At 44.5% G+C, this 27,041-nt stretch overlaps 1 protein-coding gene across 1 annotated transcript in view; it reads right to left on the bottom strand.

Annotated features, from left to right (window-relative positions):
* The window catches only part of CCDC60 (coiled-coil domain containing 60), a 157,640-nt gene that overhangs the window by 24,659 nt on the left and 105,940 nt on the right, over positions 1–27,041 (bottom strand). Inside the window, exons 4-5 of the mRNA XM_058531090.1 lie at positions 19,766–19,873; positions 11,824–11,931 (exon numbers count right to left, since the gene is read on the bottom strand). Coding sequence (XP_058387073.1) covers positions 11,824–11,931; positions 19,766–19,873 — 216 coding nt within the window. The remainder of the gene's footprint in view (positions 1–11,823; positions 11,932–19,765; positions 19,874–27,041) is intronic.

Genomic DNA, 27,041 nt, shown 5'->3' with positions numbered 1-27,041 from the left:
TCGGTTTATTACAAGTTCTTTTAAGAAAGGCAATAAGTAGAGGATGGATGGCGGCTGGTCTCGGTTATGATTTTTTTCCCTCCTGTACTCTGTGAAGAAGTGGGAGGGACAATGCCCCACAGCCGGGTCTTGCGAGTGAAAATCGAGGTTAGGAGAGACCACTGCTTACTGGGTCGGGGCTGAGGGAGGTGGACTATATTTGCATGTATTCTGCATCTATTTGCATTTTGGATTCAGGGCTTCTTATTGACTCCAGGGCGGGTCAGTGGTTACTCCTGGGGGTGAATTGAAAAGTGTATTCATTTCTGAATCTCAGCCTGCTCTGGTGCCTAAGGGTCCCACCGTCAGGGACACTTCTGAGTAACACAGAGAGAATATTACTGGGTGGTGTAGGAGAGAGCTTGTGGGGTGAGTTGGACAATGAAAATCATTGGTTTGGAGTTTATTGAGCAAAAGTTCTATACGATGCAATGTGCAAGATGTTTCCATGCATTCTCACTGAATCATCTCAACCCCTTGTGATACAGTCATTATCGCCCCATTTTACAGATGAGAAAACAAACTCGGCGGGCTTAAGTCACATACCGTGACACATATTTACAGTGAATCTAATGACCTTTTCTTGCATGTGTCCCTCCAGGGCCCTGTACCTAATTTTGTACTGTAATTTTGTATTCTTTTTCTTAAGCACTCCCTTTCCCCAATTAGATAAACTTCAGGTCCCACAAAACCTGGATCCTCCCCTTGTGGTTTGGGAACATTCTGGGTATGAGAATGAAGCCCTAGCAGGGTCCGTTGGTGACATGCCCATAATCGCTCACCTCAAACCTGTGGGACCAGATGTGTTACCAAACTCAAAATTTTGGCATTTTGGAAAAGACAATACATTGCATATACTGTATGTTAGCCTAATCCCTCCACTGGGGTTTGGGGCAGCATCCTGTAATCAGACACATTAATATTTCTGCAATGATATGTATGAATATTTATACTAGGTGGGATAAATAAAGACTGTAAACAGCTTCAAGTCAAGTTTTGTCACCAAATCAGTTTGGTTCATGTCAGATTTTGCTGCCAAATCATTTATGGAAAAACTGGGTTGTCAGAGCCTTTTGGATTTTGGACTTGTGGCTATGGGGTGGGAGATCTCTGTAGATAAGGAAGCAGGAAGACAGTGTGTGCTCTCTCAATACCTCTATCTATCTATCATCTATCTATCTATCTATCTATCTATCTATCTATCTATCTATCTTTCTATCATCTATCTATTATCTATCTATCTATCTATCTATCTATCTATCTATCTATCCATCTACCTACCTGTCTGTTGATTGACCAGTTTATCTTCCTCTCCATCCATCCATCCATCCATCCATCCATCCATCCATCCATCTCTCTCTCTCTTTCTTTTGTAGGGGGGAGGGTTTTGTTTCTTTTTATTTCAGCTTTATTGAGGTATAAATGACAAATAAAATTGTTTTATATTTAATGTATACAACACAATGATGATTTGATATACATATACATTGTGAAAGGATTTCCACCATCCAGTTAATTAACACATTTATCACCTATTTACCATTTTTTTTGGTTGAATGACCTAATTTATTCTTTTTTTTAAATTCAGGTAACATTGGATTATAACATTATATAAATTTCAGGTGTGCATCATTATGCTTTTATTTCTGTGTAGACTACATCATGTTCACTACCCAAAGACTAATTACCATCCATCGCCATACACACGTGCCCTGTCACCCCTTTTGCCCTCCTCCCTCCCCCCTTCACCGCTGGTAACCACCAATCCAATCTCTGTATCTGTGTGCTTGTTTGTTGTTGTTGTTTTTGTCTCCTACTTATGAGTGAAATCGTATGGTATTTGACTTTCTCCGTGTGACTTATTTCACTTGGCATGATACCCTCAAGGTCTATCCATGTTGTCGCAAATGGCAAGATTTCATCTCTTTATCCCATTTTTCTCTGTAGAAAGGATTTTAGATGGCTGGGATCCTTTAAGTCATTCAGCTGGCTGTCACCTAGCATAGAGCAGGGACTAGAGGGTAAAAGATGGAGACCAGTTTGATGGGAGAGGCACTGACAGGGGTCTAGACTTCTCAGGGGCTGCTGAGTGCTGGTAGCGGGAGTCGATGCTCAGATATAGGAGGCAAAAGGTGATCAAGATAAACTTTACTTAAGACTGGCTTCTCATGGCATGGGGGTCTGAATAACAGGATCAAAGGCTTTTACCAGCCCAGATGGGGGGCGGAGTGTGTGCACTCTTCACCGGCTGGACCTCACCTGAGCATCTCCCAGCTCACAGCCACGACATGAGAAATGCACACAGACACCAAGGTGGTAGAAGTCGGGCTGGGGAGGGCGGGCTGAGAATGTGCCTCCAAGCTTTTTGTAAGACTTTATGTTTGATTACACAATAAAAAGCCCTCTGAATAATTAACAGTGAAGCTCATTTAGCATTGGTTCTGCCTGCCTCTCCACTGAGTAATCAAATTAGGGGATATTTAAAATCCAGCCAGAGGAAGGAACAGCAATACTTCAGTCCTATAAACAATATTTAAACTAGCAGCACTTTTGAAGTCTGATTTAAGACTCACCAGCTGGAAGATTTAGCGTTTCGCTTTGGAGCCTTTCTTTCAAGACCACAGGGCTTTTCGCTTTTCTCCTTTGCTAACACAGCCCACGCTGCGCCTCCAGCCTTCTTCTTGAAGTTCAAAAGCAACCCTCGCTTTTCCTTTTGAAATTAAATCTGGTCCCAGCCTAGCTTTCAAAGTCTTAAATATTCAGGCCCGATCGGGAAGATGGAGGTTTTCCGTTAACATCGACTTCCAAGATGACCCGAAATCTATTGCGACTTTCAGGCAGCAGGCTAAATGAGCTAAAAACGCAGCAAGCTTCCCAGGGATCTTAAAAGGCCCTGCACCCCTGGTTCTTGCAAAGCCATTGATAAAGAAAGGGTCTGGCTAGACAGAATCAGTCTCTCTGATGTTTCATTTTCAGTAGCACATAAACCAAAAAGGAAGATCAATAGAGAGAGGAAAAGAAAGAAACAAGCTGAGCTTGGCGTCCACAGTGGGCTGACTACACACCTTGTCCAAGAAGAGCCTGGCAAGTGGGCGTTCCTTCCCACTGCCTGGCAGGATAGTCATTAGTGCTGTTCACGAAATAGTCCCAGGTCCTCTTGGCTCCTTGAAGTCAGGTGTAGTAGCCCTGTGACTTGCTTTGTTCCAAAATACATGAGCAAACGTGACATGTGGCACTTTGGGGGATGCTTTAAGGGCCAGTCCTCAAGTCAGATTCCCTTTTCTGCTGCACTGATGGTGGAAGCTTGTGTTGAGATGGAGCGCCTATCAGTCTGGGTCCCTGAGTGACTCTAATGAGCAGAGCCCCATGTTGACGACAGGTAGGGAGAGTGAGAAATGAACTTGTGTTGTGTTAAGCCTCTGAGATGTTGGGGTTGTTCATTATAGCAGCTTAACTTAGCTTATCTAATTGATGCCCCTGATTTACTGTCTGTGTGACCTCTGGCAATTCTCGCCGAGCATCAGAACCAGGAAAGTGGTGTATCTTGGTGGTGAACAGTGGGTCCTAGAATTTGGTGGACCAGCTAAGTCCTCTGTCTGCCCTGCTGCTTCTTAGATGTGTGAGCTTGTGTAAGTTATTTAGCCTCTCTGAGCCTCAGTGTCCTCATCTGTAAAGTGGGGGAATGATATTAGCTATGTCAGAGGATTACTGTGAAGATGAAATGAAATGGGGCTTGTTAAGGGCTTGGTGGGTGCCTTGCAGAGATAACTGAATACAGTTAAACTATTAGCAACAGCGTGCCTTTTTCAACCGAGATCTTAGTGTGGCTTGAAGGAGACGCTGATGATGGAGAATGAGGCGCTAGGGCAGATTGGTAAGCAAGAAGTGGCTATAATTTTCAGACCGTACTTTCCTCCCGCTGAAGCTTTATGGGGGATCCTATTTTCCAGAAATCACGAGAAGAGGGCATTGAGCCCTGTCGCATCTTTTTAAACTGTACCTGCCAAGCACATTTTGTTCCTAGCAGTCACTTGAAGATGTCTATACAGTGGCTACCAGGGTAATTTTCTCAAATACTTTGCTCTCTTCCTGAACCCACATTTGGGATAAAACACCTGCTTCTCAGTTATTTTCAAAGTCTGTTGGCTGGCTTAGGACGCGTCCATGTGTCCATGACCGACATGGAGAACGGAGGTAACTGCTGCTTTTGCACCAGGGAGCGGATCGAGATCAAAGCTCTCAGATCTCCCAGGCCAGGTCACCCCGACCTGCCTCCTGAGTCATAGGTTCTCCTGCCTCATTCTCCCACTCCTGCAGGGATGTCCGCTTGATTACAGGAGTGGAGAAATGATGCAATTATATCAGGGCAGAGAGGAGAGCAGGCAAAATCAGAGACTTCACTCAAACGTCACTTTCTGAGTGAGTCTTTCCCTGACGACCCAATTTAAAAGTCACTCCCCCAACTCTGTCACTATCACATCACCCCATCAATTTCTTGATGACACTTAATGCCATCTCAAAGTATCTTGATTGTTACATGTGTATTATCTGTGGCTCCCCCACCTCCCCAGATAGAAGCTCCAGAGATCAGGGATGTTGTCTGTTTTCTTCACCACCGTATCTCCAGCAGTGCCTGAATAAAGCAGGTTTGATGAAAATGAGGCTTTCCAGGGTTGGGGGGAACACGTGACAAGGGGAAAACAACTTAAATGTGATAATTGCTGTTCCATGTGTTATTCAGAACGATGCTGCATTTTTTTTTTTCACAATAGTGACAATCTGGCAAAGACCTAAAGGTCTTCGGGGAATTGATTAAATATGTTGTTAAACTCCACAGTCATTAAAAGAGGTTTCGACATGGAGAGGTGCTCCCCATATAGTAAGTTAAATAACAAAAATTTAGTTGCAAAAGCAATAAGTGTAGAATGGCCTTTTTGTTGTTTTTTAAAAACAAAATTGTATATTTGTATATCATATTATCTTGGTTAAGTTGGGGGTCCCTTTTGTGTCCTGGGGTCCCCTGGCAAATATTACTTCGTTGAGTTAATTTTTTTTTTGACACCAGATTGTTCCCTAAATTAATTGAAGGCTTTTGGGCTTTAGCTAGAAACAGAAGAAATAATCATTTACTGGTTAAGGGCACATGCTTTCAAGCTGGGCTACCTGGGTTCAAATCCTGATTTAGCTTGTACTGGCTGTGCAACTTTGAGCAAGTTACTTAAATTCTCTGTGCCTCAATTTCCTCACCTGTAAGTCAGAATGAGGCTCAAATGAGGTAACATATCGAGAGCAGTGCTTGACATAGAAAGCACTGGAATGCCATCTGTTTTCACTACAACACAGTCGTTAGATTTTGGTGCCTATGTCATATTCGAAACGTCAAAGTGTGGTTGCCTTTAAGCCACATATGTTTTTCTGAATGAGGGGTGGGTTCTTTGCGCCTGGGCAGCTCAGCCCTTGAGTGTCTGGACTCTCTTAATGAAAGTCAGGATTACACCTGCCTGGACTCCTCAGTTAAGAGTGGGTCCAATGGTGTCTCTCTGGGGCAGCCCGAGGCAATAAGACATAGATGATTGTGCTGCTCATGTAGCTCCAGGGGAGAGCACACGACTATGGAGACTCAAGGCTTTGGAACAATTCCTCCCACCTTTACCCCATGGGTGTGTGTTGTAGCCTGCCTGGAAGGTAATCAATAATTCTTTACTCTCCTCTTTGGCCAGGGGTCTGCTTTGTCTTTCCCACTGGGACTAGGGAAGATGGCGACAGGGTTGGGGTGAGTGGTATTAGAGAGAGGCGGCACTAAGGCTTGTAGTGTTTCCCCACAATTGTCTTGTGCTTCTTGGTATGAGGTCCACTCATTTCTAGTGAGTCCTTGGAAAGTTAGTCTCCAATTAGAATAACACCAACACAGTTCACAACCCCTCATCCAATTCCAAAATACAAAAGGTCTTGAAAACCAAAAAAATTTTGATAACTTATTTGGCAGCAAAACATGGCCTGAGCTGATGGAAGGCTATTTATGACCATTATTTACCTTGATTATGCACTTTGTGTAAATATCCATTCGTTTTGTTTCTGTAGAAATACAATGTTTGATCATAGGGTGCTGCCCCAGTCCCCTCTGGGAGTGTGATGTTCTATATGGTATATGCCCCATATTGCCTTTCTAAAATGCCAAAAAAGAAAAAAAATCAGAATTCTGAAACACAGCTGGTCCCAAAGGTTTGGATAAAGACTTGCGAATCTTTATATATAAAACAAGTCTTGCTTCGCCTATATAGAGGTGTGCATCTCTCCGAGAAGGGTAATTAGCACTTTCATTACTGAAGGCTCAGTTTCTACTCCGTTTTGGACCCGATCATCTTGTCAATTGAAATAGACTGTCCTAATAGCAGTAGAATTAATGAGGATGCTGGGAACTGATAATGTGTTTGAATTGCCACATGATGAAATTGGGAAGGTCTTTTTTTTCCAAATAAAGCAGAGACTCACATGCAATTCATAATGACATCCTAAAATCTGTCATCTGTCCATTCACCCAATCATTCACCAATCCATCCAAATACGGGATCTTCCTGCAACTAACAAAGATCATCTTCTGCTTGCAGCACAGTAGCTGCAGTTAGTGAAATTTTGCTGCCTATAGAAAGCCCACATTGAGGCATTGAACCACTTCACTTTCTTGCTATAAAATCCATATAGGGGCAGGATTGGATCTACAGCCACCATTATGCCTAATAGAAAGGAAACTTCTGAGATCTACAGGTCCTTGGGACTGGATGTTTCCTTTTGGAAAATGCATGGTGGATGTCAGGGCTCAGAGTTTATGTTTCAAATGTTTTAAGAACAGAGATGCTGGCTGCTTGACGATGGAAACTCAGAAAAGCACAGCCTGGGGAACTGAAGGTTTGTTATTGTCCTCTGGGGCTGTTCCCTGGATTATTTATCTTCGCAACCAGATTTTGGTTGACCTCGTGTAGATTTTTTTCTGTCCGTTTGTGTGTTTGTCCATTCAGCCAGTGAACATGGATCTCATCTGTTAGTAAAATTCTGCTCAGAAGTTTCTTTCTTTCCTAGCCTTAAGTCTCAATGGCATTGATAATCATAGAGCTAACTGCTCTTTAAAATAAGGATTTTAATCTCGAATAGCCATCACTTAGTGAGCACTCATGGTGTTCTCAGACATTAGGCTAAGTGATCTACATACTTTAGCTTGCTTAATCCTTACAATAACTCTTCTGAGGCAGGAACCCATTTGATAGATGAAGAAACAGAGACCTAGAGATGTTAAGTGACTTTGCCCAAGATCACATAGCTATTAAGTGGCAGGGCCTGGGCTCCTCCAGATCCATCAGTTGCCAAAGCCCTTGCTCTTAATCACTCTAAACTCTCTGAGCTTTAAAAAATGCACACTACGCCATAAGGGTGAAACATCACAAATAGGGATTAAGTATTAAAAAGAAGACTTCCATCTCCTTTCTCGCTAACTAAAAAGATGCTTTCTGGCACTTTCTAGGCAACTTAAAACTGCTACTCCCCATGGATTTATAACATTCTTTTGTCAATCCCAAACAGTGGTGTGCTAGAGTTGGCTCATACTGGCTCGCAAGAACCAAATTTGTGCTTCTCTTCCCAACTCCAAGTTTAGTGACATCATGTTGGTAAGCCTGAAATCAGCCACGGTGGGAGTATTTGCACCATAGAAATTGGCATTCTATAAATCATGGTTTTTCCCACCTGGAGAACTGGTTATTAAATATTTACCAGCTTACCATGGACCCCAAACTAAAATCACCATCAGGAACAAATGGTTCACTAGAGAAAACAACAACAACAAATACTCTGACTTCCTGTGGGCATCTTTCCTGGACCACTTGTTTCTGTTGGAGCTGGCTGAGGTTCTGGTTCAGGTTCTGCTCTTATAGAACTGGACATGCTCAGACCCATGATGGAATTCTGCCCTGAGAAGTCATGGTAAGAACATCCACTAATCTCGATGTGACCACTATGTCCTTCCTACAGCAAGTAACAATTTTTGGTCACATTCTGGGCATGTTTCTAAAACCAAGCAAAGGAAATAAAGATGGTCCTTTTTATCTTCTCAATACAAATTCCACATTATGTTCTTGTCTCAGTTTGGGAGAACAAGTGCCCAAATGTCAGAGACAAGATGTTGCTGCTGGTAGCTTGCTCAGGGAGATGAAATGCTATTAGAAGTCCACTGGCTCAGGGGCCTTGTTCTTAGAATCTAAGCAGTTGACTGTGAAAAAAATTAGATGTTGCTTTGACCCAGAAATTCCATTTCTCAGAATCTAGCTAATAGAAGTATTTTCAACCAGGCACAAAATGTACGTGCAAGGGTGTTCTGTGCAGTACTACAGTCATGCTCTGCATAATGACATTTCGGTCAATGACAGACCACATATACGAGGGTGGTCCCATAAAACTAGTACCATAGAGCCTAGATGTGTAGTAGGCTATACCAGCTAGGTTTGTGTAAGTACTGTATGGGAGGAAGAAGTTTTCCTCTACCCTTCTAGGTTCTTCTGGCTGGTCAATGAATTAAATTGACATGAGACAGATTAATAGGAGAAAAACAAACAAAAATTTAATAACATGTATACATGGGAGAAACTTAGGAAAACCCAATAACTCACCAAAATGGCCAAAGCCCTTGCCTTAAATACCATCCTCAGCTAAAGACAAAAGAGGAGGTTGGGGGTGGGGAAAGTCAGGGACTTCAAAGGGAAGGAACGCAATGCACAAGTGGGTGAAAAGGAGCAAATGTTTGGAAAATAAGTGTTTGTTTGGCCATACATAAACAGAAGAACACAGAGGGGATCCCAACAAACAGGCTTTTCTAGGTTCCTCTCCAGGTGCCACTGGGCTAGCCCCCTGAGACAAATTTTTTGATTTGAAACCTTTTAGGCAGTTAAGGAGGAGGTAACAAGAAAAACTTTCTGACTCTTTTGTTGATTAAAAATAATCAGCCTAGAGGGATCAGCCTGGTGGTGTAGTGGTTAAGGTCACGTGCTCCGCTTCGGCGGCCCGGGGTTTGTGGGTCTGAATCCTGGGCGCAGACCTATGCACTGCTCATCAAGCCATTTGTGGTGGTATCCCACATACAAAATAGAGGAAGATGGGCACAGATGTTAGCTCAGAGCCAATCTTCCTCACACACACAAAAAAAATCAGCCTAAAATAATCCTCATGTTAAAGAGACACATTTTGGGGTGGCAAATTTTGTTCACCTTCAGTACACTCTATGATGTTTGAGCAACAATGAAATTGCCTGACGATGCATTTCTCAGCACATATCCTGATCATTAAGCGATGCATGACTGTATTTGAAATGGCAAAAACTTGGGAACAACCTTAGTGTCCATCAATAAAGAAATGGGTATCTAAATTATGGTCCATCCATAGCGTAGAATACTATACAAGTATTCCATTAAAAGAATATGAAACGGTTAAAAGAATGTGGAAACTTTGTCTGTATTATCATGGAAAGATGTCCATAAGACAATGTAAAAGGGAGGAAAATCATAGAGAACAATATGCAGAATATGATCCCATTTCTGTAAAAAAAAAACCAGTATATATCTGTATATATTTATAAAGGGAGGGAATGAGAAATGTCTGGAAGGAGGCAGGACATACCTCAGACCTTCAAAAGAGGTTTCCTCTAGGGAGGAGAATGGATTTGGGGGGTGGGTGGGAATAAAGGCTTTTTAACTTTATATACTTCTGAATTTTTTGAAAAGTTTTACTAGGAATAAATTGTATTCATTTATTACTTGAGCAGTTTTGTTTTTTAAAAAAAATAATGTGTGGGAAATGTTTTAAGGCTGTGGTTTTCAGACAAATTCTGTGAACCACAAAGATATTTCAGAAACAACTGGGATGGCTTCATGGGGATCGGAGTGAGATGGAGGGGCCCCAGGTCTCCCAGGGCCCTCAACTTCCTGCTTCATATAGATGCTCCATTTTGAAAAATTTTACATTATTGGGGTTTCCATTAAAAAGAAAAGGGATTTCTGCTGCTTAAAATAATAAAGTTTATAAACCACTGCATCAAGGAAAACTATAGTTTTAAATTTGTCCCCACCAAAAGCATGGAATCAATTGGCGTTACTGGTCTATCAATAGATGCATGATTTATATTTCTGGTTGCATTGGAGGTTAGTTTATCTGGACTCTGGTGCAAGAAATGAATCAGGGTGGTAGGTGGGTTGGGGATTTGGAGATGGGTGGTAAATATCCTCAGGAAGAAGGAGTTAATTAAGATTCAGGATTTTGGAAACAGACAGAATTCACCTTTGAAGCAGGGAGTCTGTGAGAGGCTGGTGACATCAGCTTATTAGGGTGGGAGTGGGGAGTTTCCACTTACAGGGGAAGGGAGGGGAACTATTTGATTTAACTCAGCCTGGATTTTCGCAGAGCAAATCCAATTCCTCAAGTCAGGTTTCTTGACCTTTTTTGCACCATGCTTGCAGACAACAAGAGTCTCCTTAAAGAACCAATGCTTTACAGGCCTGCCTGTCCCCTGTTCTGCCTTGTGTGTGCAATGCAGTTCCTGCAACAGTGGTCTCAAGGCTTTTGCATGTGCCCCTCCCTCTGGTGGGGACATACCTAACACTTTTCTTGGCTGAGACAACACATTCTAGAGTTTCAGCTAGAGCAAACCCAGCTGCTCCTGGGCCCTGGACACTGAGTGTTCCCTTGGGTCCAAGTGGAGAAACAGTCACCAGCATAGATTAAAATGAACAAATGTGGGAGATCAGAATTGGTCACCTCAAAATATGTCTCTTTAACTTGATTATTTTCTGAAAAATACTTTGACCTCTCCCCCCCACTAACTGATCCGCTAACTGATCCATAGACTGGGAGGGTCCTTGCTAAGCCCATTCTTATCAAAGTTCTGTTTACCAAACATTTACATTTGTAAGGGAAATCTCCATTTGTAAAGGTATCTCCCTCTCTGTACTGGGAAGACGGGGCGGGGGCAGGGGGAAGACCTCATCTCTAGAAACTTATCAGTGCGGAAGGCGAGGCTGCATAATAACCTTACTGTGCTTTTCTGGTAATCACCCGTAACTGACTCCCCCAGCCCCAACATCCTCCTTTGTCTGTAGCTGAAGGTAGTATTTAAGGTGAGAACCTCTGCCATCTTGTTGAGAAACTCAGTTTCCCTGGTCTCTCTCATGTATACATGTTATAAAGCTTTGTTTGATTTTCTCCTGCTATTCAGTCTCATGTCAATTTAATTTGTAGCCCAGCCAGAAAGGACCTAGAGTGGGTAGAGGTTACTATTCCTCTCCTTCACAAGCAAACTTTGAGAAAGGAGAAAAACAAGAGCAAAGAGAAAGAGAAGAGTTAGAGGGAGGGGAAGAAGGAGGAAAAGGAAGAGGAGTGAATAAGGAATAGTGTTGGGGAGACACGGTCCAAGAAGTTGGAGAGAAATCTAGCTGTGGATCCAGTGGTGTGCTGTTCTAGCTGCCCAATCTCACCGTGGCTGGTGGCTGATGGATTGCAAGCTACCAATGTGACGTCACTGACTGTGGAGTTGGGAACAGATGCTGGGAGGAGATACCCATGGTTGGCTCTCACAACTGTATGCCCTGGCTCCAGCTCTCCCCTGTTTGGATCCGACACAGCACACACAAGAACTCCTAAAGCAACCTGCCCACCAAAAATAGCACGAGGAGGGGAAGAAGGTAAAGGAGGCCGTCCCCCCTGCCCACTCTGTTGCCAGTGACAGCAGGGTGAAGGGCTCAGACCTACTTTGGATTCCAGCAGGTGATCACAGGCTTCATGGTGTGGTGGGTGTGGTCGATAGTCAGGGCCTCCAGGAGCCAGTGGAGGGCACAGAGCTGGCGGAAGAGGGGTTCCCTGCAAAGACAGAGAGAGGGAGCACAGCAGGGTCCAATTAGAACCACATTCTTCACAGTAATGGCATTAGAGATAGGAGTTGTGCTGGCTCCCAGTTAGAAAGCTGTTGCCATGCTCCAGGCATGTGGAAGTATTTCCCATACATCATCCCATTAAACCTTTGTAATGGGCCCATAAGGTGTTCACTGGACCCATTTTACAGATGAGGAGTCTGAGGCTCAGAGGAGCTAAGGAGCTTGTGCCAGGTCACTGGGCTAGTAGGTTGCAGAGCCGTGACTTGATGTGAGATGACCCTATGCCAGTTATGGGGAGTTTTCGCATGTAGGAGGGAGAGATGATGGCGGGGTCCCACAGCCAGAGGTCTTGACCCGGGCAAACAAGAGGATTGAAGGAAATTAATATCCTATAGGTATCCAATTGTTCATCTGATAAAAGTACAATAAATACAAGAGTGTCGAAGAAGTCTGGAAACACAGGGAAGCCAATGTATTTATTGTACTTTTCCCCCTCTGCCCCCCAGATTAACAATTGGACCCATTGCTTTAAATTTATAAATCCTTTGCCCAAAAATGTAGCTGGATGTTGAAGCAAAAAAATTGAACACATTATTTGAACATGTAACAAAAACACTGTTTAAAAATATGTTTAACCTAATTTTTCTGCTATTCTTTGGCATCTTGTATTACAAGTAGCCAGGCATTAACTAGGGCTCTTTACACACATTATTTAATTCTCCCAACAACCTAATAGGGTATTAATCATTATCCACATTTTAGAGAAGGGGAAAAGGAGGCTCAGAAAGGTGCAATCACTTTACTATAGGTGACACAGCTTGTTGGTGACGGAGATGGGATCTGAATATCTCATTGAATGCTCCCAACAACCCTATAAGGAGGGTACTGTTATTATGTCCTCTTACAGGTGAGGAACCTGAGGCTCAGAGAGGTAAAGTGAGTTGCCCAAGGTCACGCTGCTTGGATTAGTGAGGGTTTGAACCCAAGTCTGTTTAACCCCAGAGACTGTGCTTTCATGGGCCTGATCTCTGACTGTTTGAGGTGCTGATGGAGCCAACGCAGCGGTCACCCTGAGAGTGAGGTCAGGAGAGGGTTAACCCTCTGCCCGCATTTTTCCTGGAAACAAGGAGGAGTCCGAACCAGCCTCCCCCTCCCCACGTGACTTCCCCTCTCACACTAATGGGCGAGACTCCTCCATTATGAACCTGTGTAATTGCTCTTCTCTGAAACTTCATCCTGCCTTGGTCAATACTCCCCAGGGCTCCCGGGCCTGCTGCTCACAGGGCAGGAAGGAATCCACCCTCCCTGCTTCCTGGAAGGCACCACATCAGAAGGTGGGCCCGAGCCTGGGGCTCAAGTATGGAGCTGACCCAGGGTGATCCTGGGGAATCCCTTGAGAGGCATCCGTGTCCTCAGCTTGTAGGGGAACTGCCCCTACGCACCCCACATGTACGTGGGGTGGCCGTGTCTGCCAGGTCTTAGGAAAATCAGAGTCAGCAGCTCTCTGTTTTCTTCTCTGGAAGTTTCCTCCTTTCTTTCCTTCCACAAGTTATTTACTAAGCACCTACTATTCCTCGACTCTAATTTAAAGGACCTGTAAGCCCATAGCCCTTCCAGTTCTTGTCTCTCTCATCCCCCTTAGCACCATCTTGGTCATTAGAGGTAACTGCATTTTGGCAGCTCTGGGCACTGGGCCACGTCCAGCATTTTGCAAGAGCAGCAGCTAGCTGTGCCGTGTGCCCGTCCCCGTGCCGTGACACCCACTGCTCCCTTACCATAACCCCAGGAAGTTGTGAAGGCCTGGGGAGATGCTCCCCTCTTCTGTTCATAACTCAGAGTCCCTGCAGGCCTGGGCTTTGGGTGTGTGGGGTGGGGGCGGGGAGTGAGGGGTAAGCAAAGGGAGTGAATCGGTGAGGTGGTCTGCTTGGTCACGAGAGGGACGTGGGGCACATGAGCATCAGACTCACTTTTCAGGGTGGGTCCTAATCCAATCTGACTGTGTCCTTATAGGAAGAGGAAATCCGGATACACAGAGACACCAGGGATGCGCATGCGTGGAGGAAAGACGATGTGAGGACACAGCGAGAAGACGGCTGTCTGCAAGCCAAGCAGAGAGGCCTCAGAAGAAACCAACCCCATGGGCACCTCGATCTTGGACTGTGAGAAAATAAATGTTGCTGAAGTCCCCCAGTCTGTTGCATTTTGGTAATGGATGCTCAACATCCATTAACTAATGTCATCCCTATACAACCCTGTGAGGAAGGTAGTTAGTATTCCCGCTTTGCAGATGAGGAAACTGAGGCAAAGAGGGCCATGTAACTTGTCCAACTCACAAAAGCCAGCAAACGGCAGAGCTGGAATCTGAGCCCAGGAGTCTGGTTCCCGAATCTACGCTTGAACTAGGATGTTGATGTTGTCTCTCATTATAGAGGACAGCCCTCCCTTTTCACCAGAACACGGTTTCATCTGATGGGTCTGGACCTTTTTCTCTGTTTATAAAAAATGCCTCACAAAAATATGCACGTGGATGTTTATAGCAGCTTTATTCATAATGGCCAAAACTTGGAAGCAACCAAGATGTCCTTCAGTAGGTGAGTGGATAGATAAACTATGGTCCATCCAGACAATGGAATATTATTTAGCACTAAAAAGAAATGAGCTATCAAGTCACGAAAAGATGAGGAACCTCAAATGCATATTACTAAGTGAAGGAAGCCGATCTGAAAAGGCTACATACTGCATGATTCCAATTATATGACATTCTGGAAAAGACCAACTGTGGAGAAAGTAAAGGGATCAGTGATTGCTAGGGGTTGGGGAGGAGAAGAGGGATAAATAGGCGGAGGACAGAGGATTTGTAGGGCAGTGAAAATACTCTGTATGATACTACAATGGTAGAAAAAGGTCATTATACATTTGTCCAAACCCATAGAATATACAACGCCAAGAGAGAATCCTAAGGTAAACCAGGGACTTTGGGTGATAATGATGTGTCAATGTAGGTTCATCAATTGTAACAAAAGTCCCGCTCTGTTGGGGGATGATGATGGTGGGGGAGGCTGTGCAGAGGCAGGGGGTATGTGGGGATCTCTGTACCTAATGCTCAGTTTTGCTCTGAAACTAAAACTGCTCTGAAAAAATAGAATCTTAATGGAAAAAAACCCACCTCAAACCTCAAATGATTGCTCATCTAACGTGCAGTGAAACAAACTGAAAAAAAAGAAAGAAATTCCCCAAAACATGCCTGATAGAAATCAGTCCTTTCTTATCATGATTGTATGTCAGGTCACAGCACAGTATCTTGGATTTTATCAAATTAAAAGAGAAAGCATTTATTTCTCAAATGCAGGGCATAATAGATGGGAATGCTGAACCAGGTGCACACATCCTCCTTCTAAAATCCTTGTGCTCAGAACTCGGGCGAGCACCCAGCGGTCAGCACACCTGAGTAGCCCCCTCTATGGAAACTGCCGTGCCAACCAGAATACAAGTGGGTGTAAACATCCCCGAGAAGAAAACAACGTTTTTTGCTTTTACTAAGAGAAATTGGAAAATGCATACAGAGCCATTCCATGCACCCCGTGCTGACTGCCAAGGGCAAGCCTGGACACGGGTGGGGGTTGCAGGCACTGCCGGCTGCACAATGGCTCAGGAAAGGCTGTGAGGACAGCCTAGTCATCGCAGAGAGGAAAGGAGGGGCTGTTTCTCATCCCTAGGGACCACTTCTCCCACTTTTTTTTTTTGGTATTTATTTATTTATTTGGTAAAAATGATATATACTTATCATAAAAAATTCAAGTAATCACATTCAAGTAATACATAAAAGTATAAGAAAAAAGATTTTAAAAAACTGCCTAATTCCACCATACAGACAACCATTGGTAAAATATGGCGAACATTATTTTAGATACTGTCTTTCTGTATATATTGGTAGACATATGGATGGCTAAAATAATTTTAGAAAAATGAGCTCATACAGTTTATTCTATTTCAGAAGAATTAAGTTAATTAAAAATTTAGTTGACAAACTAAAATGAGTTCACTTTATTTATTTTATTTTATTTTTTTCAAGATAAAGGCCAAGTCTCTTTTGACATGATTGAATTGATCCCCGACAGTCGATTCAGAATTTTCAGCTGGTTTGGGGATCAATTACATCGAGATTGAAGGGACTGACCAGGCTCTGATCCACATCGGCTGATGTGATGACTTTGAATTTGGAAACCGACCAGGAAGGCACTGCCCTGATGCCTTTTGGCAGATTGATTACAAAAATGCCATAATCCTCCACCCCTCCCTCCATCCACACACTTGGCAATGTGACTTTGCCTCTCTCTTATCAAGAGGTGGGGTCTTTTCCCCATTCCTTGTATCTGGGCTGGCCTGATGTCTTGCTTTGGCCAACAGAATGTGGTGGAAGCATGACTGTGTCCATTCTGAGTCTAAGCCTTAAGAGGCTTTGGTGCTCAGGCTCCTGTTCTTGGAACCCTTCCCCACCACCATGTGAATAAGCCTTGGCTAGCTTGTTGCATGATGAGAGACCATGGCCCAGTCACTCCTGTCACCCTAGCCAATAACCAATGTCAACACAAAATAACCAGTAACCACTCTATAGATAAGAGAGATAAGGTGACCTTTACTTGAGCCAAGCTGTGGATTACAACCCAGGAAGGCAATCTCCACAAAGGAAGAAAGCCTTCTGGAGAAGCATGGTTTTCAGTCCAGTTCTATGCCTTTTTAGAACAAAGAACACACATTAAACATGCTGAGGATACATATTCATCAAAGTTTCAAGGAAGTATTCAGTTGCAAATTAGCAGGTCAACACGAGTACTGGTACGGCATTACTGATACCGGTGGGCGCAGGAGGGGAAGTATGCATTCTTATCTTAAAAGAGTGTATTCTTTTATTTTGAGATAATGTTTAATGCATTCTTTAATGGTTAAAACAGATGTACAATGTATATTTCATAGGCCATAAATCAGGCATCTTTAGTGCAAGCAGAATCAGTTTTGAACCAGAATAGTTATCCCATATACATCAATATGTGAAATTCTCTTGTCACCAATCAACCAACAGATCTGTGAATGAGGCCATCCTAGATGGGTCAACCTCCAGCTCTCCTGTCAGGCGGGTGCACACACATATGCGAGACCAGCCAGGATTAGCCGAGCTGGCCTGGACCAGTAGACCCTCCCAGCTGACCTGTTGACTTGTGAACAATAATAATGGTTGTTGTTTTAAGCTACTCCATTTTGAGGTGGTCTGTAATACAGCTCTATTTTGATACAGTCATCAAATGCAACCAGAGCCTTTTAACAGCCAAGGGGAAGAAAGGGCAGCCTTCAGTCTAGGGCAGGGGTTGGTAAGCTATAGCCAGGGGGCATCCTGCCTGGGTCTGCAAATAAAAGTTTATAGGAACACAGCCACATCTATTCATTGTAGCTTTCATGCTGCAATGTCAAAGTTAAGTAGTTGCAAGAGAGACCAGCTGGTCTGCAAAGCCTAAAATATTTACTGTCTGTTCTTTTAAGAAAAAATTTGTTGACTCCTGGCCTAGGGTATAACAGATAATAACAACAACCACTGTGACAATAATAATAATCATGCTAGCCTATCTAACAAACCTGGTATAATGATATGACTAAGGAGTCAGGAGATCAGGATTCCTGTTGTAAGAACTTTGGCAGGTTCTGTCCTCTCTCTGGGCTTCAGTTTCCCCAGCTGGCATTGAAGGAACATGAGCACGAAACTCTCCAGTCACTTCCACAGTTGATTTAAGCATCAATTTGCTCAGACCAAATGAATTGAGGATGGGCTCAGGAATATGCATTTTTCCAGGCACTCCCCGTCCACCCCACGACGATTCAGATGCAAGTAAAAGCCCAAGAACCGTTGATCTGCACCATTTGATTTCAGAGGGCTTGTCCATGGAAGAGATGGGCAGGAGTGCAAGTGTTTCCAAGAGGCATTATGAGAAATTACAAGGCCTATTTTTGCAAGATATTTCAACAACATCAAACTTAAACTGTCAATTGGAATGTCCCTGAATATATAAGTCTATCAAGAAGTCAATTATAATGTAAATCAAAGGGAGGTAGGGGGAAAGTGGGGAGTGGGACATCAAGTGCTGGAATATTAGGGAGAGGTAGGGATGTCTCCAAATACATGGTGGTGATGATGGTGGTGGTGGTGATGATGATGATGGTGTTGGTGATGGTGATGATGATGATGGTGATGATGATCACGATGGTGATGGTGATGATGATGATGATGGTGTTGGTGATGATGATGGTGATGGTGACGATGGTGATGATGATGATGATCATGATGGTGATGGTGATGATGGTGATGATGATGGTGTTGGTGATGAAGATGATGATGATGATGATGACGATAGTGTTGGTGAAGATGGTGATGATGATGATGATGATGCTGGTGGTGATGATGATGCTGATGCTGATGGTGTTGGTGATGATGATGATGATGATGATGATGATGATGATGGTGTTGGTGATGGTGGCATCTTCTACCCATGAACTAAGTGCTCTTTTTAATGACCTTCTTTTGTCTGCCATCTTGTCCTATGATTTCACTCTTGCATTATTTTACTCTTCAAGTACACAGGACTTAGCTCTCCAAATATGTCATGAGCTTCTCAAAGGTCAGGCTTTAGGATATGTTTTTTGTGCAGTGTGTGGCTGAGAGCTCAGGCTCTGAAGTCAGACTTGGTTTAAAATCCCAGTGCAGCAACATGCTGAGCTCTGTGACTCTGGGTGGGGAGTACACCTCTCTGAGATTCTGTTTTCTCATCTGCAGAGAGGTGATAATAATACACCTTCACAATAAGGCCGCTGAGAGGACTGAATGAGATAAGGCCTGCAGAGTGGTCAATAGTGCCATTGTTACTGTGTATACTGTAGGGACCTAATAAATCTTTAACAAATGAGCAGACAGAGACATCTAGAACCCATTGCGCCATTTTCATTGCCCTAAAGCAGTGGTTCTCAACATGGGGAATGGAAAGGTGAGTACGTTTTGCTCCTAGGGGACATTTGGCAATGTCTGGAGATATTTTCGGTTGTCACAACTGGGGGCAGGGTGCTACCGGCATCTAGTGGGTAAAGGCCATGGATGGTGCCAAACACTTTACAATACAGGACAGTCCTTCACGACAAAAAATTGACATCATCCCAGGATGTCAATAGTGCCAAGGTTGGGAAATCTTGCCCTCAAGTCAAAAGCTTTTATCTCTGGGCCTGGCATCTTCCAATTGAATAGTGCTAACTGGTGAAAAAGAAAAAGTTGGGCTTAGAATTCTTTGGAATAGACAGGAGGGGAACAAGATGTCGAGGTTTTAGAAAGCCGGAGTGCTCTTTGGAGGGTTGATTAGCTCCTGTTCCACGATGAGTTTAGGCTTCGGGTCAGAAGACGGCAGGGCTTCTCTCGGAAACAGCTCCTGGAGTCTCGGGGAAAACGTGTCCCCTGAGCCCTGGCTGAGACGTTGTCACACGCTTGGCGAGGGCTGTAGACAGATTTTATCAGGCTTTGCAAACTATTTGACATTAGAGTGTCTGGCTTGGTAAGGAGTGGAATGACTCAGTCCCAGCTGATTTGCCACTTAGCTCTAAGCACTGTGTCCGCTTTCCGTTATTTTTATACGCCCCATAGCGTTGCGGGCTCCAGGCTCCGTGTCCCTTTCAAGAGGACAAAGGAACAGCTCAATAGCTCCCAGTGTGTTAGCTCGCTGAGTCGTTTCACCTTGGCCTCGACTGATAAGCTAGCAAGGCAGATGAGCCGGGGGTGAGGCTCTACTTACACATGAGCCTCCGGCAGCGAGGGCGAAATGATGCAGCTGCGCACGGGGGTGAACGGGCGAAGGATGACCCCAGTACCCACCTTCTTCGTTTTCTCATCATCGTATGTGCTGAAGGAAAAGCAGAAAGAAACAGAACGAACGTGAGCAGCAGTTTTAAACACCTCCTCTCCGGGGGTTAGTTGGCAGATAAAACTGGGCACCTACTATGTGCCAGGCAATAATTCTGGCTCATGAGATGAGCATTCTAGAGGCATCCAGTGAACAGAGCATATGAAACCCCTGCTCTCAGGGAATGTATATTCTAGTGGAGGAGTGAAGAGAATAAACAAGATAAATAGGTAGATTGTGTAATATACTAGCACACTAGACTAGGGGTCTGATACGTTTTCTTAAAGGGCCAGACAAATGTTTATGGCTATATGGGACATACGGTCTGTGTTGAAACTACTCAGTAGCATGAAAGCAGCCATCGAGGGTATGTAAACAATATGTAAATGGCAATGATCCAATAAAACTTTGTTTGTAAAACCAGCCTGGGGACTGGATTCAGCCAGCATGGCCCCCCCACCCTATACTGGATAGTGATACATGCCATGGGGAGAAAAAAGCAGAGAAGGGGGTTCTGAAGGTCTGGGAGTTGCCATTTGAAATAGGGTGATTGGAGAAGATGTCACTGAAAAGGTGACATTTGATAAAAATCTGCAGAGTGTAAAGGAGTGAGCCATTCAGATGTCTGAGGGCAGGGCATTCTGGATAGAGTGAAAAACATGTGCAAATGTCCTGAGGTGGGATTGTGTTTTAGAGTCAGCAAGAAGGCGAGTGTGGCATGAGCAACAGGGAGAAGAGGATAGAGAGAGAACAGGGGCCTCGCAGACCATTGCAAGGACTTTGGCCTATTCTCTGAGTGAGTAAAGGATTCTGAGCTGAGAGAAGACACGATCTGACTTGTATCTGAAATGGATCCCTCTGGCTGCTGTTTTGAGAACGGCCTATGGTGCAGGCGGAGGGAAAGGGCAGAGCCAAGGAGACCAGTTAGGAGTATTGCAATAATCCCAGCTTGAGAGAGGAAGGCGGCTTCCAGGGCCCTGGCCGTGGGGATGGTAAGAAGTGAAGACAGTGGGATGGACATGGCGAAGAAACTGCCTGGAGTTAGTGGCTTCTGTTTTTGATCCTTTTCTTAAGAAAAGAGGCTGCCCCCAACTCTGCAGACTGCTGACTAATCGGTTGGTTGAATCAGCCATGAGATACTGGGATCTTGAACTTCAGAAGTGGGCACAAACGTGTCCCCAAAGAGCAGCCACAACCAGTCACACCTCAGCAGCCACTGGGCAGGCCGCTGTGCAAAACCAGAGGCCCATCCCCTGCCCCACAGAGAACGTGGAAGCTTCCTCTGATGACGGACAGCATCTGGGGAAAAGGGAGGAGGGAGGATGTTTAGAGAGGGGAGAAACAGCCCAAACAGGCTGTTCATCTTTGAAACCACTGGATATTTATCCCAAAAGACTGTTTCAAAGTGGAAAATGCTAAGTTACCTTTAATACCATATTTAATTCTTTTTCTCCATCATCATGGAGCAAGTCATTTCAGTTATAGAAAATAGTTTCTCTTTTTTTTATTTTGGCATGCCTCAGTCATAGGGTATATGTTTTTTGCCCATGACCAAATCTAGCCCACAGGCATGTTTTAATGAGCCTACTGTGTGTATATAATCTAATCAGTTGTCTATATTTTAAAATTGGGAGGTTTCATGTAAAAATGGAAAAGCTTTGGCTTTTGAAAACCTGAAAGTTCTGGGAGTCTGGCTGGCAAGAGTCAAGTGGGGCCCAAGACGGACGTCTCTGCCTGCTTTGCATGAGGTGCATGCTTCTTAGGTTGCCCGAGTCTTAAGAACCCCTGGCTTCCCACCCCCAGCCTGCCTTACTAATTCACGCTACCTATGTGTTCCCTTAAGGCCTTTTAGATTCTGAACCCCAGTCTAAGTACTTTCATTGATCGCATCATCGACAGGTTCCCTGATTCATTCATTTCTACCCATATTTATTGAACATCTCTGTGCTGGGGACTGTGGATGCAGCAATGAATGAGGCAGACCCAGCCCCTCCTCTCTGAAGCTTAGAGTCTAGTGGGGGAGAGATGGGCTTAACCAAACACACAGACGTGATAAGGCTGAGTGGGAGAGTGTATGGGGCTTTGACAGCCCCAAATAGGGAATTTGGCTGAACTGGAGGCAGGGAATCCTTCCTGGAGGAATCTGTGGCAATTTAGAAAAGGTGCCCCAACTTCTTTGATACTCTTCCAATGCAGAGGTGGCTCTACGGCCCCTTCTCCTGGAATCCTGGCTTTGTGAGTGGCTGAGCTAATAGAATGTGATGGAAGTGGTCTGATGCCAACTTGTGGGCCCAGGCTCCAGGAACCGGCAGCCTTCCCTTCCTATGTCTTGGGGTGCTCACTCTTAGCACCCAGCCACTGCCATGCTGTGAGGAAGCTGGCAGCCTGTGAGGAGACTCATAGCCGCTGGGCCTCAGCCCTGGTGAGCTCAGAGCTGACAGCCAGCTTTAAGTTGCCGCCCTTGTGAAGGAGCCATCTTGGAAATGGACCTTTGAGCTGCCCCAGCCAGTGCTGTGTGGAGCAGAGACCATCCTTCCCCACTGAGCCCTACTCAAACTGCAGATGCATGGATGAAATAAATGTTTGTCGTCTTGAGTTAAAAAGTTTTGGAGTGGTTGTTCACGCAACAGTACCCGGAACAAAAGTAAATATTGAGCTGAAATCTGAAGGTTGAATGGGAGTTAAGTAGGTAAATGGAGGAGGGAAAGGCTCTGCAGTGGAGGGCATGTCATGAGTGGGAAAGTTGGAGAATGTCGCTGCGGCAGAGGGAAAAAGAGGAGGCTATGAACAGGGGCTGGAGGGATGAGCCAAGGGCTAGCATGTCTGGGCCTTGTGGCCTTGCTCAGCCTTTGTCGTATCCTATGAAGAACGGCAGCCATTGAGGGTTTTAAGCTGGGAGCAATTGATGTTTTGAAAAGATTAGTGGCTTAGTGTGGGGAATGAGAAGGACAGGGGCAGAGGAGGCAAAGTAGGGGCATACCTTAGGAATTTACCTTCCTTCTGGGAATTAGAGGACAATCCTGGGGTCACAGAGTTAACTAAAAAATAGGACCAGAATCTAGTATTTCCATGTCCATGAGCTCTTTATTCAACCCTAGAGCTGAGGAAGCCACAAGCAAATACGTTGGCATGCCCAGTCTTGCTGGTTCAACTGTGTCCCCTAGTGGTTTAGAATACATAGAAATCAACCCAGCTTTTACACTCCTTAATCTATGGTTTTACGTCTTCTCTCAACTGCAATAATAAGACAAATTCTACTGGTTGTTTTTTTCACCTTTTCAGCTGAATTTGCAGCTGAAAAATGAGGTCATTGAACACAGTGGGAAAGACTGCTTGCAGGCAGAAATCTTTTGGGACTTCCTTGATTTTCTTTTTTCCCTGCATAGTTTGTCAGACTTAAAACTTTTGTCTAAAAGAACTTATCCTATGATCTTAAATCCACAGGGGAAAAAAATAATCCCTTTTGCTCTTATAATGCACAAGATCAAATACTTTGTTAAAAAGTATTTATAAACGAACACTTGTATATTCAATGCTTCTGTGATTGGAATTATATTTATAGAAGCATAGGTCTTAGATGTGAGATGCTTTCTAGCCTGCTGGAAATTAAGATTTTTTAGCCATAAATCTGAGGATTATAGGTAATTGAGGCCCAGAGAGATCAAATTCATATTATGCTTTATTGCATAATAATAGTAGCAATTACTGAGCATGTCTCATATGCCAGGCTCTGTGCTAAGCATTATTTCATTTAATCCTCATAACAAATTTTGGAGTTTGGTACCATTCATATGACTGAAGCAAAATGAGGCTCAGAGAGGTACAGTGACTTGCCCAAAGTTAAACAGCTGTATGGGAGGATCAGGACTTGAACCCAAGTCCTGCGCTTTTAATCACTACTCTCTACTGGTGTGGACAATCTCCTAGTGCTATTTTATAACCACCCACCTTTGATGGTTACATTGCAGTAATGGTCTCCAGTTTTATTTTAATAACCAGCCTTGTACAGCTCATAGAATCCACCAAATAAGATGTAACCAGACCAATGTCTACGAGAGGAGTGACCTCATGCATGTTTAAACTTATTAAACTTTAAATAAATCATGTTTTGCACACTGAAACATGGATGGAAGAGGGGAGAACTGTGTTCTGTGACCATGGATTAAAAACCCTGTCCTAACAAGGGAAATTTTACAACCGGACTATTTAAACAGTCATAGGAGGATCTTTAACAGATACCCCCACCTTCCCCAGTGCTTTTTCGTTTGTCTGACAATCTGAGCAGAGCTCCTGCAAAAAAGACCCACGAGTTCATTCCTTCTCTTTATTCCAGGGAAAGGCTGCCAGCTGGCTAGCGTCAGTAGGAGTACCAGACTCTACGAGCATCACTAGGCTCAGGGAAGGCAGAATTTGCGCTCAGCTCTTAGGACCCTCATGGAAAGAGTAAGAACCCCTCTGCTCATTAAGTGGCCTTCTCTGTATCATGTGCCCTTCAAGGCCCCATGAGGACACTTCAGTGGCCCATTGAGTGGCTGGATGGAGGTGGCTCAGGTAATGACTTGCCTGCTTTTTTTCACTCTGAAAACAATGTTTCTGACTTTTGGCAAAAGACAACACTATCACACCCTCCTTTTTCAGCCCTGGCCCTCCTAACCAGAAATGCTGGCTGCAGGAACTTCTGGTGGGCCGATATCGATGTGTCTTTTAACTGCGCCTCTTTTTGTCACCCAATGAACTCCCGTTCAGCACTAAAGATCTTGCTCAAAAGTCACACCTCTGGGGAGTCTTTCCAGATTCTTTTTTACTACCTACACTTAAGAGGATGGGCATTATGAAATACTAGAAAAAATATATATTTGTCTCTATTCCTGGTTCTTCACACAGAGCTCCTACATCCCCTGGAATTTCCCTGGTGATAGGAGCATCTTTTGTTCTAATGAAGTGACCCTTGGTGGGCCCCTGGATGGCGGCTGTCCACAGAAAGACCAAGCCATGATTAGAAGCTTGGAACTTTCAGCCCCGCTCCCAGTCCTCCGGGAAGGGAGAGGGGCTGGAGATTCGATCACGTCTATATGGTGAAGCCTCCATGAAAATCTCTAAGGTAGGGGCTTCGGAGAGCTTCTGGGTTGGTGAACACGTCCACAGAACAGGAAGGTGGCACTCACCAACTCCATGGGGGCAGCAGCTCCTGCACTTGGGACTCTTCCAGACCTCACCGTATGTACCTCTTCATCTGGCTGTACACTTGTATCCTTTATTATATGATAAACTGGTAAACATAAGTCAGTGTTCCCCTGAGTTCTGTGAGCCACTCTAGAAAATTATCCAACCCAGTGAGGGAGTCATGGGAACCCTGATTTATAGCTGGTCGGTCAGAGGTACAGGTGACAACCTGGGACTTGCATTTAGTGTCTGATGTGGGGACAGTCTTGTGGGACTGAGCCCTTACCCTGTGGCATCTGGTGCTATCTCCTGGTAGAAGGTGTCAGAACTGAATTGGAAGGTAGGACACCCAGCTGGTGTCACAGAGAATTGCTTGGTGTGGGGAAAAAACCCACAATCTGGGGTCAGTAGTGTTGTGAGTGTGGTTGTGGTATGAGGGTAAAGAACACACGGCAGTGTTCTTCCTCTACAGGCACTCTTAGGGGCCTTTAGTGTGCACCCCCAGGGTACTTTGTTGTGGCACCATATGTGGTAGAGACTGTCCCTTAATCCTTTTCATTTCTCCATGCCATCAGAGGGCCTGCACACAGTAGGTCTTCAATATATAGTTCTTGGTTATGCAATGAGAATGCGCGTGGGTCAAGATAGCTTGTCTTCCTTCCCCCAAACTTACTTTGAAACTGGCCAAGATAAAGGTCCAAGACCATAATGATATTTACAGGGCCATCGATATTTTACTGAAGATCTTGTGGGGAAACAGAGAACGGATTTACATCTCACATGATGAGGCAAAACCTCATAAAAATCCTCAGTAGACATCTCTGTTCTCTCCCAGTGATGGCTGCCTTTTCTTTCTTCTCTCCCGCAAAGGTCCCTTCCGCTTACACTCTCGGCCCGTCTTCTGCACGTCTCCATCCTATCTCTTAGGTGAAGCACTTTTGCTCTTCCTCTGCATCTATGAATTCACTTGAATCCCCCCTGCTCACCAAAAAGGCTCCTCCTCGGGGTGCCCACTCCTTAAAAGGCATGAAGTGGGGATCGTAAGTCATAAAAAAAAAAAAAAAAAAAAAAGAGTGGCAGAGAGCTGACAACAACGTGGGAATCTCTAGGCCAAAACCGAAGAGAGACTGGAACCAGAGAGGTAAGCTAGCATGGGTGCTGCTTTGGTCCTAAGGCCGTGTGCCAACTTAGAAAAGGTTAATTTTCCTTCTGATAGCTTCCCAGGCAAGGGGGACAGAAACCACAGCCCAGGGTCTGCACTTACAAGGAGTCAAAGAGGAGACCCTTCCTATAATAAGCTCAGATTTCCAAGGGCCGCGTTTTCAGAGGAAAGTAACTGGAAATATACCAGCTCCCTCATGGTCTTGCCCTCTGAGTTCCCATCTGCCACCTTGAACTTTAAGGAGATCCCCGACTGTGAGTGTCCAGCCCCATCAACTCCAACCCAGGGCCTCACAGACCAGAATCTTTTTTTTTCATTAAGATGAAATTCACATAACATAAAGTTAACTGTTTTAAAGGATGCAGTTCAATGGCATTTGAATTGACGGTTGTGCAACCATCACCTTAATCTAGTTCCAAAATATTTTCATCCCCCTAAAAAAGACTCCATACCCATTCAGCAGTCACTCCCCCCTCCCGCCTCCCTCAGCCCCTGGCAACCACCAATCTGCTCTCTGTCTGGGATGAACCTCAAAAACATTACAGTAAGTGAAAGAAGACGGACACAGAAAGGTCACATATTGTATGACCCCACTCATGGGACCCTGGTTTTTAAGAAGCACATATTCATGTTTCTTCAAGTTAACATTGCGGAGAACAGAATTTGAAAAATGGTGCAGAGGGAAGGGGATATCTGCTGCGGGTTCCATTTCCTCTTTAGCAGCGACCTGGCAATGTGGGGTCCTGAAGGTAACCTAGCACTCGGCTCTGGACCTTAGCTTCACACTGGAATCCTCTAGGGGAGCTTTAAAAAATACTGTGTCCACGTAACACCCCAGAGAGT

Source organism: Diceros bicornis, chromosome 35 (assembly GCF_020826845.1).
Source record: "Diceros bicornis minor isolate mBicDic1 chromosome 35, mDicBic1.mat.cur, whole genome shotgun sequence".
NCBI classification, from domain to species: domain Eukaryota; kingdom Metazoa; phylum Chordata; class Mammalia; order Perissodactyla; family Rhinocerotidae; genus Diceros; species Diceros bicornis.
This window is presented reverse-complemented; position numbering and strand designations above follow the sequence as displayed.